Consider the following 18,252-nt stretch of genomic DNA (forward strand, 5'->3'; position numbering starts at 1 on the left):
AAAGGATGTAAAAAGAATTTAAAGATAATAAATAAAACCGCAAATCTTTATTAAAATGTTTACAGTTAATAAATAAGTTTTATTTATTTTCTACATGCCCAGTTTCATGAATTGCATAAAAAGTTTTAGCAGATTCCAACAACATGCTTTCAAGGAACGCCACTGGAAGGCATTCTTAGAAAAAGTCTTCCAAAATGTGTCTTTAATTAGTCTTGAGCATGCTTTGAGCTTTCTTTTATCTTTCTGCAATTATTGGATAGATAAGCCTGTTTGAAGAATCTGCTAAAGAGAACGAAATAGCTGAAGTATAACAGCAGACAAATTTTGGCGTTGTGGGATTTAACGTGACAGTCAATTTGATTGTTTGTTATATAGTTGTAAGCCATAATAGCTGTAAAACAACCCCACACCATCTGTAGTGTCTGTAGCATAGTGATCGACATGGCAAACCATCTTGGTAGACTGAATCGCATTGCTTTCAGAGCATAATAGGAATACATCCAGGAATGAACAAAGTAATTTATTACGCAATGCCATCTGGAGTGTGGTGCATCCTCTATAAAACACAACCACGCATAAAGAAGAACTGTTATATGATGGTACCAATGTAAAAATTGCAATGGCTGTTTCCGTAGCACAATGAAGGCTGTGTCACCAAACTCTACGATCTTTGATAGAATGAACAATAAGGACCAAAAAGCCATCACGGGATCATATGTTATATAACTGAAAAGAACATAATTACGTTCTTATTACTAATTAATATTTTGGAAATATCGCAATATTGTTTTAATTAATATCAATATTTCATTAAAATTCTAGCATTAAAATATAAATTAGCTAAATAGAATCAAATTCCAAGCTATTCTCCCAAATCTCTACTTTATCTGTTTTAAACGAAACGTGTAATGATAGAAAGAATTTGTAAGATCAGCTGTCCCCTGGGAGAACATTTCCAGGGGAGGCACCAAAATTTTTTTAATAAAATATTAATTTTCATACCATAATATCTATAAATAAATAAAACTTCATATCGTAACGCACGTATATGTTACAACAAAACCTTGTTATTATTCTGTTAATTGTAGCTTTCTATTGTAATAAAGTTTTTATTATTTAAAACATATTATTATATTTATTAAAAAACTTAAAGGCAGAGGGGCGCGAAAACATTTTTTTTTCGGGGAGACGTAGTAGTATAAAGGTTGAAAATCGCTGTGTAAGGTCATTTCAAGGTGAATGGCACTTTTTAACGAAGCTAAGCTTTTTTGTACAATAGACCAATGTTTTGTTTACTCGTATTCTGCATAAAGATATTAAAATACTTATATCTGTTTTAATATCTTGTAAATTTTAACATAAAAACTATTTTATAGACGATGTTTAAGTAGCAATTAGTTCTGAACTTACTATTCTATTGAAACTATTTTAACAGCTAAAATAGAATATAAATGTGCTATTTCCTACCTGATACAGATACTATGTTGAAATCCATAATGACTTAATACGTGATATAATTCTGATCCCATCCGGAGGAATCCAAAAATGGAAAACATTGCGAGCAAGGCATTCCACAAAACGAGCATTCCTCTCAGCTCGAACTTTGGTCTACTGGACATGAAATATTTCCCGGCAAAAGTTAGGACAACGTAAAAGAAACAGTAGCAGAAACAATACGGATAGTGGTTCGTAATCCGTATAACAGTATCCGAATAAGCAAGGCTATTTTCGAAGTTAAAGGTGTATGGATAATTAGGTATGGTGATCGACATATAATCCAATTTATCCATCTTTTTTCCGCTGGTCGTCAAAAATTTTTAAAAAGTCACAGCCTTTGCCTATGTCACCAATCTGCTGAAAGGAGAGGAAAGGCAATTATTGAAATACTTTCCCATGTTTGATTTCGTTAATGGTTTCCATCAAATTGAAGCAGATGCAGAAGAAAAATCCAATACAGCTTTTACCAGTCCGCGTGCGCGCTACGAATTTTTTCGAATACCCTTTGGTTCAAAAAAATTTAACCATCCACCTTCCAACAACTCACAGACCAGGTACCAACCGATGTAACAGTTTTATAACGAACGGAGAACTGATTGTGTAAATTCATGGCTTCAAGCACTAGGTAGCTGTAAATTGAGTACTGAGTAAATTGTTGGTAAATGAAAATCAATTCAGGTAAAAAGTTATTAGAGACGTAACACAAGCGGATTTACGGGGATTCTCGCAAAGGGGGATTCATTACTCGTTAATTCTCGCACGCTCGATCTTCGAACGATTTTTACGCCTTATATCGGTGTGATACGCAAAGACGCTGCCGGCTTTTGCCGGAAATTGCGGCACCTAAACTCACAGATGAGGACAATGTAACTTGACGTAGCAACACTCGAATACTCGAAAAGTAACCCTGCGTCGACACATACTAACTCTTGGTCGCCTGCAACACCTGAGAAGTCAGATAGATGTAGAATTGTAGCTTCTAACAATATCTCCGGTGCCGGTAGTTGACTTTCATTGTGCTATCTCCTTTTTAAATCTTATCACATGCCTAACGATCGAGTGGTGCCAAAACGGTGCTGCGAATTTAAGGGTCGTCCAGAAAGTAATACCCGTTTTCAGATAACAATAGTAAAAATACTTTTTAAAAAGATTTATTGATTTATAACTTCGATACATATGCTAAGTCATTTTAGTTAAGCGCTTATCGCAACAATCTATGAGTTTTTTAATATCCACGTCACACACTTGCGCAATTGGTTTACATAACCGTTTTATGCAGTGCTTTAAATCATTGTTTTTTCCGAAGGATTATCAATAGAACAGATTTTTAAGTTTCGAAAAAGAAGTGCTATAAATATCATTCGCATCAAAATCACGAACTTGCTTTTTGGCTCTTCTGTAATGCACTTCTTCTGTAATGCAATTTAGCACTGTTCCATTATTGAGTTAGTACTTTAAGGGGGTATTCTGGTCTAGAGGCATGAGTTTCGGGCGATTTTTGAAGCTCTGTACAAGCGAAACAAAAAATATTTTTGCTATCCTTCTTTTTAGCATTTGTTTATTGATATTTCGAGATTGCGTAAAAAATTCACTGAAAAAAAGAACTCGATATTTAAAAAGTTATGAGCCGGCAAAGTGGGTGCTGCCAAAAAAATGGGCTGTCGTGGCGTGCATGATATCAACCCTTCTGGTCATCTGAGACAAAAAATGCGAACGGATTCTTAATTAGTATGGATGCCGCTATCGTCTGAACCTTGGAAAAGTCAATACAACATTTTTTCACAAAATGACGGCCGTTTGAAAAAACATATTTCTTATTTCGCACGTTTTTTTTTTGACAATTCCGAACGTTTAAAAAATAGTAATATCAAAGATTTTGAGCTGAGCGTGATCCGAACGATAGAGGAGTATATAAGGACTATTCAGACCAAATTTAAAAGAAATCGGTTCGTTAGAACTTGAGATATCGTGCACGCCAACTCGAGAAAAGTAGTTTCGAGAAAAACGCGTTTAAAGTTGAGACAAGTTTACTCGGACAACGTCTACCGTCTACTATTCATTTGTTCCGGTCAGACCAGAGCAGATGCCGCGTCACAAAAATGGCTGTAACACATAAAATAATTGAAATTTTGAAAAATCCTTTTAAGGGTATATTCTTGAATGTCTAAACTTTGGAAATATGAAAAAAAAAATTTCGATGTTTTCAAATTTCTAGACCAGAATACCCCCTTAACAGCATTACCGATATTAACAAATTAAAACGCCAGTTTCATTGGAAATCTAACGACAGATTAAGCGGAAACCGAGACTATTCAACTGTACTGTTCATTCCTGTAAAAATGACTAACGTCATATACGCAAATCTGATTAGCTGTTTCGTGTGAACATAACGCAATCATAAAGATAAGCATGTGTATTTGCCAGAAGTGTTACATCTTTTATCCCTGACCTCTTATCAGGTTAATAATTTTTTCCAGGAGTGCACAGCACGGGCTTAGCACCAATAAGTTGAATTCACATTATACCGGATCATACAGAATGTTGAAGTAATTACTTCAAGAAGATTCCACACCTTTCCTTTTGTATATCCGTGACCTGGAAACCGCCGTTACGAAGAGAATAGAACTTAGTGGAAAAAAAAGTTCAAAATAATGACAAGTCCATATTATTGTGCCCTTGAATGCGAATTTTGTTTTGGATTACAAGGTCTAGAAACAAAAGAGCTATAAATAGATTTCTATTGCTGTTTCTTGTAGCTTACAGCTAGAGCTACACACCGAGGTTGCTTTTGCTATAGATAACACTGTTAACTATATATAACTGCTATAGATAACATGAGGATCAGAATCGGCATACACTGTATCTGTACTTATACTGTTTCGACCGTTCGCAGGTAGACGCGATTTCGAAGAAACGCGCCAACGGGAGTCGTAAATTCCCGTTACGATTTGAATAATCGACCCCTTATTTTCTTTTTTTTCTTTTTTTTTTTTGGAATAATAAGGGTGGTCGAGTGAATATAACGCTGATATTAACAGGTTAATATATACTCCCAAAGATCCAACAACTTCAATGTGATACAAGGTTACGTATATGGAATGACAAACTACGGATGAGTACGACCTGAGACTCGCTTCGTTTTGGCGATTGCGATGATGTATCTTCTGTCGATTGACTGTCTTCGACTTGGAGATTCTGATGACTTGACTTCTGGCTCCTGCTGTTCCTCGACCTATGTTTTAACTCGAGTTGTTGTTAACTTACTGTTCGCTCTTATGTTATTACGGAGAAAAGCTCGGTACGAGTGTACCCTTTGAACGAAGAACGAACGAAGTTTACATTTTCTGTCAAGAAAGTGGGGGTAACGATCGCGATGCCAATTGGTTATGACCCACGTTAATGAATGAAGAGATGAGGAGGAAGCCTCCTACCAACGTAGCTCGTGGGTGAAATGCGAAATGCGAAAATGTGCTTAGTACCTTGAGTCCATGATAAAACGATAGCAAAGTATCAGGATAAACTGAAAGCTGCTTCCTTCTGGGAGAATAATCATGACTCTCGTATCATTACCCCTATCGAATGCGGCAATTAATCGACGTAGAAGTAGCCCGGAAAGCTGCCAGGAGAACTTCTAAAAATTTGAAGATAAATCACCGAAGAAAGTGGTTGCTTACCGTTATAATCCGAATTATTTTGAAATGAAATGTCAACACGCGCCTACATTTCGAAAATGAAAGATCAACTTCAGGATTTGAAGTTTTCAAAAATAGGATTGCTCCACCGTCTTGTAGCAATGTATCAACGATTCTCGTGCTATGAAATGCCAATAAACAGGCGATGGGTCAGAACACGCGTTTGAAATTTGATTTCTCGAGTGTTTTGTATCCGATATAGAAAGTTACAAGAAAAAAATATACACAATCGAACATAGATATCTTCCTTTCTTTCGGAAATCGATATAACAAATAATATCGAATTTAAAATTTTACCAATTTTATATAACGCATATAAGCCAATCGACGAATTTAAACCGTCCGCTTTTAAATTATTAAAGTAATCTTTGCGCCGCCTAATATTACTTCATTTATTCACTACTCGACGCCAGTTAATCGACGTATAATATACTTGTAAATTTCTAAAATTTTGTAAAATATTAAAACTTATAAAATATAGAAACGTCTAAAATTTCAGGACACGAGATTTCAATAAAGATAAAGTTTACAATAAAGATAAAGTTACTACCGTAACACTAGTTCAATTATAAATTTTTCTAGACACGAAAGGTTCACACCGAATAAATTTTTTAATAAACCTATTAACGTTCCGAGAGAATGTTAGCGAAAATTGTTCGCCTCGTATTTACTTCGCTACACAGAAAATTCAGAATCTCAATGCCCGTGCTTATTACTCGTATATTTATATTATTATATTGCACTTCCGAAACACGATCGTTAATTTGCTTGTCGAAAAGTAGAGTAGGTACTTGAATGTTGTTGCTTACAATTCAATATTCCTTCGATATAATAATCCACTTTGGTGTTCAGTTCCTAAGCAAGCGTTTCCCAGATCCAAGTTTCGCGGAGCTTTCTCTTCGCGAACGTTTCACTCCACAGTGACAAGTGGTAGGTGACAATAAACAATTCAGGATCTACCTATCTATTTCTGTAATTATCCCACTCTTGATAATATATGAATATGTATAACACGGGTAGATAAACACGAGAAAAATATATTTTTTTATCATAGCATATATTTATGCAAACATGATATTCAAATATGATTACATATCCTCGTTACACTCATAGTATATGATGTATATATGATACGATACGAGAAGAAGAAATATGTCCTTTATCTATAAACAAAAAAGAAGAAACAAAGGAATAGACAAAACATGACATTGGTTATTTGGCTTTTCTACGCAATTTCGTCCTCGTACATTCAACACATTCATACAACTACATTCGGCGATAAAATTATTAACGTAACTTAAAATTAAAACGCAAATACGCAACAGATATTTAAAACATAAATCTCTCAATCACACTATCTAATAAGTTTGTTTACGATTTTCGATGGGATATGCAAATAGTTGTCATAGTGCCACACTTTCAGTGATCGGTGGCCGATAATATTAATATAAACATGAATATTAATCCTAGATTATAAATTCTAACGAAACCGAAATCGATCTTGACGTCATTGGGTCTATGTGATAATAAAAAGTAATTTAACGAGAAGCTGAGTAATATTACTATAATCAGTAAAATATGTGTTTTATAGTTTTGTTTTGTTCAGGTGTCTAATGTTTAATGTATTGCACAGATACTTTTTGGATTCAAATTCCACTGAGACCATGTCTCAAATAAAATTTATGCAAAATAGATGTTGATCGTGATCTTTAAAGATCTTTAAATCCTTTAGATCCTTTCGAACGTATTTTTTTTTCAAAAGGTCTCAAAGGAGTCATGGGTCGTAACCCAACTGTCACTTCTTTTTTTTTTTTAAGTGATGTTAAAATTCTAATTACTCTTAAATTGTATTTACTTGCCATGTGTTTACATCTATACTTATATTTAATGAGAAAGTAGCGTGATATTTATAAAACAGCAGGAAATTGGCTCGTGAAATGTATCGAAATACAGGACTAATAGGAGACCCTACGTTCAGAAAGCATTTCGTAACAAATTCGCCACGTTCGAGCATTTCAAATGACTTCTTCGTTCCTTTTCGACGAGGATTTTTACCGTTGGATGCTACATAATCAACGAAAGATTACTAATGTTGACGGTCGATGACCAAGAGAAGCTAATGTTTCTCAGAAACGTGCTGCGGAAATTTACTGTCCCTTTCATTTCCCCGTAGACGTTTGAAATTGAAATTTTTATATCTTGCTGCTGGTGTTGATACTCCAGATTACTTTCTTTGCTCGTACGTCTCCTCTTTCGTTCCCCGCTATATCTTTGTTTGCGGACGCTCACGTCAAACTGATGTCTCTCTTCTGTAATTTCCCAGCAACAATCGCCCTGCAATTTTTCTAATCTATGGGCTGTTTCTTACTTTGTTGCCTGAGAGTTTTAGGCTTCTGTCGCTCCTGTCGGTGACAGAACGCTTGCTGAGTTATTATGTTATTGCTCTGTTAGTATTATGACTCGGGGAACTCTTTTTCCCAATATTCAATTGCTTTGCTTATCGCTAACGCCTCCACGGTGACGATTGATGCTTTATTTCAAAACTTATGATATTATCTTCTCTCCGTTCATCTTCTTGCTTTATGCTAAAGTTAGCTCCATTCGCAATTCCTTAATCCACCCTAGATCTGTCCGTGTAAATTTCTCTGCGTAACTGTTATCTATTATGATTTTCTTTCTCAAATATCCCTCTTCCGTATTTATCAAAATTCTCCGATTTTTTCTGAGTTAATATATTATGTATATGAATTATCCAATAGATTTTCCTTACATATCATTTGTATGTATATTATTTTCTCGTGTCTCTCTATGTTTTTCTACGCTTGCGTCACTCTGATCTATGCTCTGTACTCTGATTTTTTATCAAAATTAATTGGTTAGCGAAGTTCTGGATCACGTCTCCTATCGTGCAACTCTTGTTCGATCGTAGTTTTAGAACATACTTTTGTGCTAGCATGTTTAGTCTATCCGACAAATTCTTCAGCTCTTCCTGAGATTCAGTATCTCCTCGCTATTCGTAGGTCTATTTTTTGGGGTATCTTCAATTTCTTTTAATTCTGTTGTTCCATGATACGTTGGAAGCGAATACTCTTTTACTTGCCTAATAAGACATTTAATTCAGTTTAATCACAGTGCTTGAAACAGCGATTTCCAACGATATACAAGCGGTAAACAATTAATTTCTCTTTCTTAGGTAACTTACAATTAATTTGATTAATGCACGATTTTGTTATTCTTATACTTATCTATCTCGGATAGAAAAGTAGATATGAACTTTTTCATAGAACCGTACAAATAAATAAGCTCTTGTAGCGTGGAATTCGATAAGTTCTTGCCTATGCTAGTGTCCAATCAAACCAGATAGATTCCTAACTTTAAATTGAAATACGTAGGTTCTTGTATATGCTAGCATGCCACTGAACAGGGTAAATCCTTAATTTTATAGGTTCTTGTATATGCTAGTATGTGCCATCTTCAGTATTTGATCGCATGGTGCAGCACTATCCAGGGAAAAACAATATCACGAACGTGAGAACTTTCAACGCAATCGGCAGGTCAAAGTATCATTTTTGTAAAATTCGTTTAAGGTTTTATTCCTAAAATTATGTTGCGTTCTCCAATAAGTCAAACCATACAGCAAGTTAATCGCAATTTTTCAAAAATAAAATGTAAACGACTAGAAGGGAAAGTAGCTATTGTTACAGCATCAACAGAAGGGTTTGATAAGATTTACTGTCATTTTGGAATCCCAATCTTTTTACATAAATTATATATTCTAATTTATAAAATATAATTTGTTGTAGTATTGGTTTTGCAATAGTAAAACGTTTAGCTGAAGAAGGTGCTAAAGTAATGATTAGCAGCCGCAAAGAATCAAATGTAAAAAAGGCTGTAGAACAACTTAAATCTGAAGGTTTAAATGTTTGTGGTACCGTATGTCATGTGGGAAAAAGTGAAGATAGAAAAAATCTTCTTAAGAACGTAAATTTGTTATTTAGTTTAGTTCGTAAATATGAAAATTTTTAAGTAGACACAAAAGTACAATTTATTAATTACATTTTAGACTGAACAAGAATTTGGTGGCTTAGATATTCTTGTATCAAATGCTGCCACAAATCCAGCACAATCTACATTTTTTGAAACTTCAGAGGAAGTATGGGATAAAATTTTTGATACTAATGTTAAGAGTACATTTCTTTTATTACAAGAAGCCTTACCGCTTTTAAGAAAGAGTAAATCTGCATCGATAATTCTTATATCTTCAATAGCAGCATATACACCATTTACTGTAAGTATATTTAAAAAATCATGTATCTTATCTTATTTAATATATAGTGTGTTTATGTAATTCTTATATTAAAAAATAAAATTAATATTGCAGTTACTAGGTGCATATGGTGTTAGTAAAACTGCATTGTTAGGAATAAATCAAGTAGCTGCTGCTACTCTTGCACCTGAAGGAATTCGTGTCAATTGCATAGCACCTGGTATTATAAAGACTAAATTTTCACGAGTGGTATGAATTTTTATATTCTTTTGTTGCTATCTTACTATATCACTAATAATATGTGGTAATATTGTACAATAATATTACACAGCTTTATGAAGGTGAGGCAGGAGAAGCTGTATTATCAACAATACCAATGCAAAGATTTGGTGAATCAGATGATATAGCAAATGTTGCTGCATTTTTGGCAAGTGACGATGCTTCATACATTACTGGCGAAACTATTACTGCTGCTGGTGGGATGCGAAGTAGACTTTAAATATTGTTTATGAAATTATTATAAATTATTAAAATTGTAATCTATTTTATTAAATATTCCATATAGAGTTTTATAGTTTTGTACAAGATATATATTTGTATATATATAAGAAGATATTGTTATGATATGGTTTAACAATAGGTTACATTTACATATTACTAATGTGCAATGGAAAACATGATTTTATATTTTATAAGTATGCGATTTGCATTAATACATGCAACGTTTATACAATAAAAAGCAAAATTATTCATTCCCAATTACGATTTTGCTAATTTTAGCATTTATTAATTATTATACGTATTGACATATATCTATATAAATATTCATAATAGTAATGGTAGTGCTAAAATTGCGTTAAAAATGCTTAGGAAAAAGATAGGAAAGTGAAGATGATGAATAAAGTTACAATGACGTTGGGAAATAATATTGAGAAATAAATATGGTAAGAAAGTTTAGTTTATCAAGTATTTTATATACATAATTTCTTTTTACATATATTTTTATATATAGAATGCATAGCTTTATTAATTTAAACGTATGTTTTCTAATTTTCTAATCCAAAGCTATAAATGCTCAACTAGATCAACGTAATTCAGTTTTGGATAATCCCGCACAAAAAATGATATTCATGTAGAATTGATTCAGCCAGAGAGTGTTTATGCTTATGGTTCTGGTTGTTTCTGGACTAGTGCTGCGCCATACAGGCAATACTGAAAGGTGATTCACGCTAGCATATACAAAACCCTACGTATTTAAGTTTAAAGGTGTTAAAGTTAAGGGTTTCATAAAATAAATTTCAAACCAGATTGCTTTGTTATCTACCAGAGTAAAGTGCTTTTGATACCTATTGCAAGATTCTTTCAAATAAGGTTGTCTTTTTGATCGCACCGTATTACGATGAAGTTACGATCTTCTACACATTTTCAATAATTAGAGAAATAATAGCGAGTATATAATATTCTTTCGTCATTTTATAAGATTTTCAAAGAATCAATAAAGTTTGATTGATCATAAATCAACGACTTTGATTTTGTTCATATAGGAGGAATACCTTGTATAAAATTTTAATTAAACAGACACATATGGAGAAGTAAATATGATGCTTATTTTGTAACATACATGATTGTAAATATACATAAGTTATGTCCCAATTAACATTTATAGAATGGATTTACAGAACTGTAATGATGATTAGTTTATACATTTCGTCACTCTCTGTATAAAGATTACTTATGATTTAAGTCCCAGTAGTGCTCACCATAGCTGCCATCTATATTCGCCCACTTGACCTGCACAAATATTGTTTTATATTAAAAAAAAATAATACCATAGATTACCAATTATAATGTAATTAAATTATAATAATCATTGAGTTCATGTCTTTTTACTAAGAGCAGCTCAAATTTAATATTTTTGCTGTACCTTTCCACGATGTCGATTATTCGGAAGATCTTTTTCTTCGAATCTTTGTTCCCATTGAACTGGGTTTTCGCAAACATAGCCAAATTGCAATTTGTCATCTTTCTGGTGTTCTGTAAAAATATCTCTAAACACATTTAATTGTATATATTACACATTAATTTTATATCATTTCAGTTTTGATTCAGTTTGGTTTTTTATTTTTAACAACGATTATTTAATAATTACATTAATTAGGATAACATAATAGAAATTTGTCTGTTTTTATTATAAGAATTTTTATTGAATTTTCTAGTGCTATACTCACTGAAACAGTTGTTTTTTCATAGCAATAATTCCTCCGTGTTCTTCATCAGTTGACTTTTTTCTTAATCTTTCAATTATATCTGTAAATTGACGTTGTTTCTATGGTTTTCATTAATTAATGTATGTCATTTATTACGTAATTATTTCAAACGAATGTATTTATCGTGTAAGATTGTGTGACCTTCTTCATTTGAATGTTCGTATATTAGATTTTATTACAAAAAATTACTTATTTTGTTTATTTTATTTTGGGGATATTAGTATCAAAATATTTTCAAATAACATAGGATATTTCGTTGAACCGTTGAGCCTGAATATGGCTAAAACATAGCAATGTAGTGGAGTCATTCAGAAAGAAAAATTTACGATTTTCTTTGCCAATGCTTTGCTGTGCACACGATGAAAATTTTATCGAAATCAGTTGATGTACAAACAAGGCATCGGAGAATATAAAAATCTTTAAATAGTAATTAGATAATAGTAAAGATCACAGTCTCAAATACAAAGGTTGTAAAAAGCGGCCTTTGCTATTTTCTTTACGATTCCGACCAAATGCAATTTTTAAACCAATTTTTTACGCGTCACCTAGTAAACTAATTCTTCTAACTTCTCAAAAAAGTTTGTCGTTTGGTCTAATTGTAAAAAATTATTCTGTCTTGAATAGCGTCTGAATATTATTAATAAGTGATTGTACTTATATATACTAATATATAAGTAGTTAATAAATAATTGTAAATAATACTGTAGATAAGGTTTTTTGAGATCAATTACATTGAAGTTTTTTAATCACGTATAACATAAATATCACAAGTGAATATGTATTGAGAAGAAAAATCAATAAATTACCTGAAAAAATTTTATGTTCCTTTTTTGTGGCACCTATAATAACCGGAAGGATTATAAAAAAATATAAATGAATAAATTTAAACATAGCGGATTAAATTGAAAGTTTCTGTAAATGATTGCAATAGATAAAGTATCACCGATCAAGTTTCAATACGAACTGAGGTGACAAAGTTTTCAGAAATTGTACATCGTCTATGCTCTGATTGCTTTGACACTATTCGATGATGTGAAAGTTAGGACAAAGATAGTAACTGGTATTGTTATCTTTTATTGGCGAAATTGGGTAGATTCGTTCGTATTGATATTAATATTAATATAATGAGTTGAATATTGAAGATATAATCGTCAGTGGTACTGTTCGATTAAAAATAACACAGTGATAATTACTACAACAATAAAGTAAAGTTATTATTACAGTAATGAAGTATTATACAATATAATTTAAAATACATATACATACAGTTCTGTTTTTACATGATTCTAATTTAACACATTTTAAGAAAATGTATAATTCGCTTGTTACACAATTTCACTTAATGTAACAGGATGATTTACGTCTTCGAATGTCATTACCTTCTTCTTTACGACCTGTACGAGGAACGTTGCTGATCTACTTTCGCTCATGTAAGGAGGTTTGCTCGCGCACAACATTATTTAGGCTAATTTTTAATTTACAATAATTAAAATACAAAGCAGAAAACTCAATTTTTGTATTTCTGATTTTCATCTTATTTTAGCTTCAAGAATTATCTCTCAAATTTTTTTACGCCTGTAGCCGAATACCCTGTATGACGCGGCCAGAAAAATACCAAGTCTTATATAACGCGATTATAAAATTACTTAAAAAAACCCTATACTTGACAATAAATGTATCATGGAGTAAAACAAATAAGATGAATAAACAGGAGCAATATTTTAATTGTTTTTCTGTAGCATTTACCTATTGCGCTGATCCGTTCTTAGACGGAAACTATTTTTACACGATCGATATTTCAGAACATGGGTCATAGGATCCCATAAGATGCAAGATCTGTGCTGTATACTCGTCTGTGCTTTAATACATAACTTTAATACACAGATTCTTGTATATGCTAACGTGGAACCAAACAAGCCAGAGATCTCTAATTTTAAAAATTTTTGCATATGCTAGCGTGCGTCACTTTCAACACTTAGCCTCATGGTACAGCATTATCCCCAGAACAACTAAAACTACGGGCGTGAATACTTTCATTTCCTCTCTGGTTGCTTACATATAAATATGAATTTACATAAATATTTGTAGTATAATAATGGAATATAACTAATGATTTTCTTTAATGAAAATAGCTGTATACTTCGTTACTGTTATTATGTATAATTACTTCGGATTTTACCAAATTAAAAAATTTGTAAAATTATTTCTTTTGCTTATAGATTTGAGATGAGCGTAAATCGATTATACATGGTCATGAGTTTAATATTCTGTTTTATATACCATTGCAAAAAACAAACTAAATTTATACAATAAGAGATAAGAATATTATTTAATACTTTGAAAATTTTATTTTATTATGCAAATATGTTGAAATAATATAACGTATAACATCTATTTTCTAACACACATAACGAGTAAAGGTATGTATACATTATTAGGATAATTGGAATAATGATATTAATATCTACGTGTTATAATACTACATCTAATACAGATATTAACATCGTTAAAACGCATTTGCTGGACATACGGTATTTATTTCTTAATATAATAAAATAAGTTCTTTTTACAAAATAAACTATACTTCTTTTAAAGTTCAATGAAAACAAATACACTTTGTTAATAGCAAAGATGAAATAAAACATCATGATTAGTTGTGTCAGCAGAGCATTTTTTGTGAACTTTATGCCTTTCACTATACATATAACGATTGGCTTACTTGTCCCAGTGAAAATAGGAATTATTTCACTTATAAGACTAGAGTTTTAACTTTAAAATAATTTTGTTCCTCTGTAATCTCTGTATTTGATATACTTTGGAAATTATGTAAAAGCTATTATGCTATTATCTTATAGAAATTCATACTTCTCTGCCAATACCTTTTTCTTCAATGCCTTCCATTGCTTTTCTGTAACATACTCTCTATGGAAGAGAGTCAGAATAGAACAATGGTAAGTAAAAGCATTTTGCATTAAAGACTAATCCAGCGACAAAATAATGTGTTTTGCAATATTTAATCTCGCGAGGTGCCAATAATTGTCAAAATGTATATGAAGATATTGATGATATCTATATAAAGGCTTAGTGCTGCAAAAATATACTCTTCCGCAGAAATCGAATACTTGTGATTACCACCAATCATCATTTGTGTATCATAGATCAAATAAATAGAGAAAAGAAGGGCCCCAATTGATGCATATATTAAGGTCATAACTGGTCCATTCCATATTGTTGCGATTATTCCAAAGATTAGGAAAATGATCAATGTAACAAACAAAATGGTGTTAAGAGCAGTGAAGTCAAACTTCGTTTGGAATGCGAATAATGTTAATGCAAAACAAACAGCTGCAGTAATTCCAATCGCCAATAGTACCTAAAGTATTTAATAAAATGTAGTGCTTTATTTTTTATTTATTATTAGTAGTGAGTATAATTATTAAATTCTTAACTAATAAATTAAGAAATCATAAACTACTATCTTTAGGATCATACCTCTTTAGAGTTGTATGTAGAAGCAGCAGTAGCTAACAGAAAACTTTCTGCTATTGTAAATAGCAACAAAAACACATAATTCATAGGGGCTTTTCGTCTCACACTAGTACAACATGCCATACATATAATCAGGACAAGAGTCGCTACAAAGGAGATCCAAAATAGCTCTTGATGAGATCGAACATATTTTCTAGTAGGTTCATGGAAAAGGAAGAGCGCAATCATCGATACTGTAATCAGCAGCTGAATCATTAGTATACTGTACACCTTCCTGAAAGCAGATAAAAGTCAAAATTATTAAAACAAATATTGGAAGATATTATAAACCTTCAGCGATAATACACACCTGATGAATCCATTTCTAATGGTTTTATCACTGAACTCAAGTCCTTTGATGCCATCAGAGTGCATAGATTCTTCATAATTTGACCCGTACATGCCTGATTGTGGACCTGTACCAAATATTGGACCACCTGGTGGAATTTGTCCGTAAGGAGGTGCCCCTGGAGGAATAAAACCAGGACCTAAAAATAAATAAAATATCATAAATATTAATTAGTTAGAAAAAAGTTAGGGCATTAGTATAAAAAAAAGTAATGACATTAAACAGACCTGGTGGTGGTGGATTTCCTCCGTAAGGAGGTGGATATCCAGGAGGGTACCCTTCTTGAGATGGATAACCAGGATTTTGAGGAGGATAACCTGCACAAGCAAATTTAAAAGAAATAAAATATTACAATGCGATAGAATCTTCATTCTGAGTTAAGCATCACTCTTTGTGAGATTTTGTGCTCCATTAACAGCTACTAAATGTTGATGTATGATTTTCTTTAAATATATTGTTTTCCCTTCAATTTGTAATTTCTTTTTCTGAGGGAATCACAACATATTTAAATTATGATTAATGATTATACAGTTTAATAGGTAATATTTAATGGTAATACCCATTTGAAATAAGCAACATGGTGCTTGTGGTTTACTAACTACTTTGTTGCATATTGAAGATGTAATGAATCATAATAAAAAATATGTATAATTTAGAAAGGAGATCAGAACCTTGATGCCCTGCATAAAATCCTGCACCTGGTGTATTCTGCCAAGTTGCCATCTTTTGGTTTTTGTTTTAACTGAAAAAGAATCTATTATTATCATGAGACATTGTTGTAATAACAGAACATCAATGGAATACCAGCGCACGAATGTACCAACAACCTTAAAATAGAGTTAGTCACAAAATTATTAAGAACAGTTGCTTTTCAACATGTTCCAAAATATTTTATTAATTTCTCAAAGCATTTAATATACAAAGTACTACTATGTTAGAAGTATTTGTACTAAATTACACAAAAACAAAACATTAATCAACTAAAGTTATATTATAAGATTGCAGTTCCAAATATATATGTTTATTCTTAAAAAACACAATAGTAATAAGCAATTAATAAATAAAAGTAAAAGTCTCAAATTAATAATTACCTACACATCTCCAAATAACAAAGAAGATTTAAATAATTCTAATATAACATAATGTGTTATGTTGACAAAATTTATAAAAATTGCCAAAGAATTTTTTTATATCTTAAATGCAATTATTCCATATAAAACTGATTCATCACAGTATGTATGAGGAAAATACCAAATATCAGTATATCAGATATGGTATATATCAGTATAGCTGAAATAAGTTTAAACATTACAAGATATAAATTGCTCACATTTATAAGTATTCTTTATGACACACTGTTTAGCTTTATGAATGTTTATTAACAAGGTAACCCTAACAAGATCGTTTTGCATCTAAAGATTCACATTCATCTACATATAACATGTATTTAGATACTATAAATATGAGCATAATTAACCTTTATTAATTTTCCCAATGCATTAAGATCAGCTGCAAATAAAATTCACCAACATCAGTTAATAGTTATTATTGTTATATGTATATATAATGTTTACGTTATATGTATATATAATAATGTTATATGTATAATGTCACAATCCAATGTGCTGTTAAAAAATATATTTTCGTTAATAACGTAAGTACATACATACATATACAACGTGTCTTTCAAGAAACGTCAAGGATAAGGAAAGAGAACGAAACGTTGGTAACGTTACACATGATAAGCTATCTTACAGATCTTATTGCAAATGAATAACGTAAATTTTTAATATTCTTTAAATTTTGATGTAAAGTGTATTGTTACAAACGATATATTCGGAAATATCAAAATCAAATGATTTTGTTCCGGTAGTGAAACAAATAAACATAATATTACGAAACACAGCAGCGACATATCGATACTTAAACGTTTTCCTATATTAGCACCTGGTACAATGAAACGTTGAAGTTTGCCAGAATTTGTTCATTTTAAAAAGATATTTTTACAACAGTCACAAAAATTCAAGAAGAATATGTATTATAATATTAACCTGAGAAGCAAATTGCTGATATTACACGTCAATCTGATGCGTCATGCGCACTTTCTGGGAATAGTGACAATCGATAACAACATTCGTGCGCCGAATACGAGCCGAATTTATTTACCTTTTTCAGAAAACGTTTAATCCTTAAACGAGGAAACGATTGACACCGCTTAAAATGATGATTGGTTTAACCAGATTATTCCGTCGACTTTGATCGTCTGTGCACTTTAGTTTCTACCAACACTACCATGTAACGCGTTCCACTTGTCAACCATTGGCTGATCTCACACAAGTATAGCATGCAACTAATTTAATCATACGAGCAACTGATATGAAGTAAGTTGAATATAGAGGGGGAACATTCTAGTAGACTAAGCGCTTGCGTGACACGTTTATCGCTGTATTGTTTACTGTTATATGAGATATGTGTTACATTTCCAAAAAGAATATTGCGTAATGTGAATCTCACGAATGTGTCATGATCTATTGTAACATAATCCTTTCATGTCATTAAACGAACAATGATCTATCTATTTCTTTATAAAGAAGATTAAATTCCATTGTGTAATGATGTGATATTATTTTCTATGCACATGAAAGTTGGAGA

The 18,252-nt window shown here is 31.8% G+C and overlaps 4 protein-coding genes across 9 annotated transcripts; 1 reads left to right on the forward strand and 3 right to left on the reverse strand.

Annotated features, from left to right (window-relative positions):
• Positions 1-101: 101 nt before the first annotated feature.
• On the reverse strand, positions 102-6,476 carry LOC117233705 (elongation of very long chain fatty acids protein 6-like). 2 transcript variants are annotated; one of them, XM_033494254.1, is made up of 3 exons: positions 5,999-6,476; positions 1,468-1,851; positions 102-726 (listed from the first exon to the last, which is right to left on the reverse strand). In XM_033494254.1, exons 2-3 carry the CDS (start codon positions 1,788-1,790, stop codon positions 207-209), a joined length of 843 nt encoding a protein of 280 aa, XP_033350145.1. In that variant the 5' UTR covers positions 1,791-1,851; positions 5,999-6,476; the 3' UTR covers positions 102-206. The 2 variants fall into 2 exon arrangements, with proteins under 2 accessions (XP_033350145.1, XP_033350144.1); XM_033494253.1 differs by having other exon boundaries at positions 1,468-1,854.
• Positions 6,477-8,642: 2,166 nt separating this feature from the next.
• On the forward strand, positions 8,643-10,174 carry LOC117233634 (dehydrogenase/reductase SDR family member 4). The gene is made up of 5 exons (XM_033494117.1): positions 8,643-8,906; positions 8,993-9,170; positions 9,253-9,477; positions 9,571-9,705; positions 9,788-10,174. The coding sequence occupies exons 1-5, from the start codon at positions 8,794-8,796 to the stop codon at positions 9,953-9,955; spliced, it is 819 nt and encodes a 272-aa protein (XP_033350008.1). The 5' UTR covers positions 8,643-8,793; the 3' UTR covers positions 9,956-10,174.
• Positions 10,175-10,625: 451 nt separating this feature from the next.
• Positions 10,626-13,334, reverse strand: LOC117233635. The gene is made up of 4 exons (XM_033494118.1): positions 12,530-13,334; positions 11,685-11,763; positions 11,381-11,504; positions 10,626-11,247 (listed from the first exon to the last, which is right to left on the reverse strand). Exons 1-4 carry the CDS (start codon positions 12,612-12,614, stop codon positions 11,185-11,187), a joined length of 351 nt encoding a protein of 116 aa, XP_033350009.1. The 5' UTR covers positions 12,615-13,334; the 3' UTR covers positions 10,626-11,184.
• Positions 13,335-14,051: 717 nt separating this feature from the next.
• On the reverse strand, positions 14,052-17,937 carry LOC117233633 (protein lifeguard 1-like). 5 transcript variants are annotated; one of them, XM_033494114.1, is made up of 6 exons: positions 17,767-17,937; positions 16,272-16,342; positions 15,828-15,917; positions 15,562-15,739; positions 15,216-15,486; positions 14,052-15,096 (listed from the first exon to the last, which is right to left on the reverse strand). In XM_033494114.1, exons 2-6 carry the CDS (start codon positions 16,321-16,323, stop codon positions 14,737-14,739), a joined length of 951 nt encoding a protein of 316 aa, XP_033350005.1. In that variant the 5' UTR covers positions 16,324-16,342; positions 17,767-17,937; the 3' UTR covers positions 14,052-14,736. The 5 variants fall into 5 exon arrangements, with proteins under 5 accessions (XP_033350005.1, XP_033350003.1, XP_033350002.1 ...); XM_033494112.1 differs by having other exon boundaries at positions 14,702-15,096; positions 16,272-16,354; XM_033494111.1 differs by lacking the exon at positions 17,767-17,937 and adding an exon at positions 17,652-17,731 and having other exon boundaries at positions 14,702-15,096.
• Between the last annotated feature and the right edge of the window lie 315 nt (positions 17,938-18,252).

The sequence above is a fragment of the Bombus vosnesenskii genome, unplaced genomic scaffold (genome assembly GCF_011952255.1).
Source record: "Bombus vosnesenskii isolate JDL3184/JDL3185 unplaced genomic scaffold, Bvos_JDL3184-5_v1.1 scf7180000013298, whole genome shotgun sequence".
Taxonomy (NCBI): Eukaryota; Metazoa; Arthropoda; class Insecta; order Hymenoptera; family Apidae; genus Bombus; species Bombus vosnesenskii.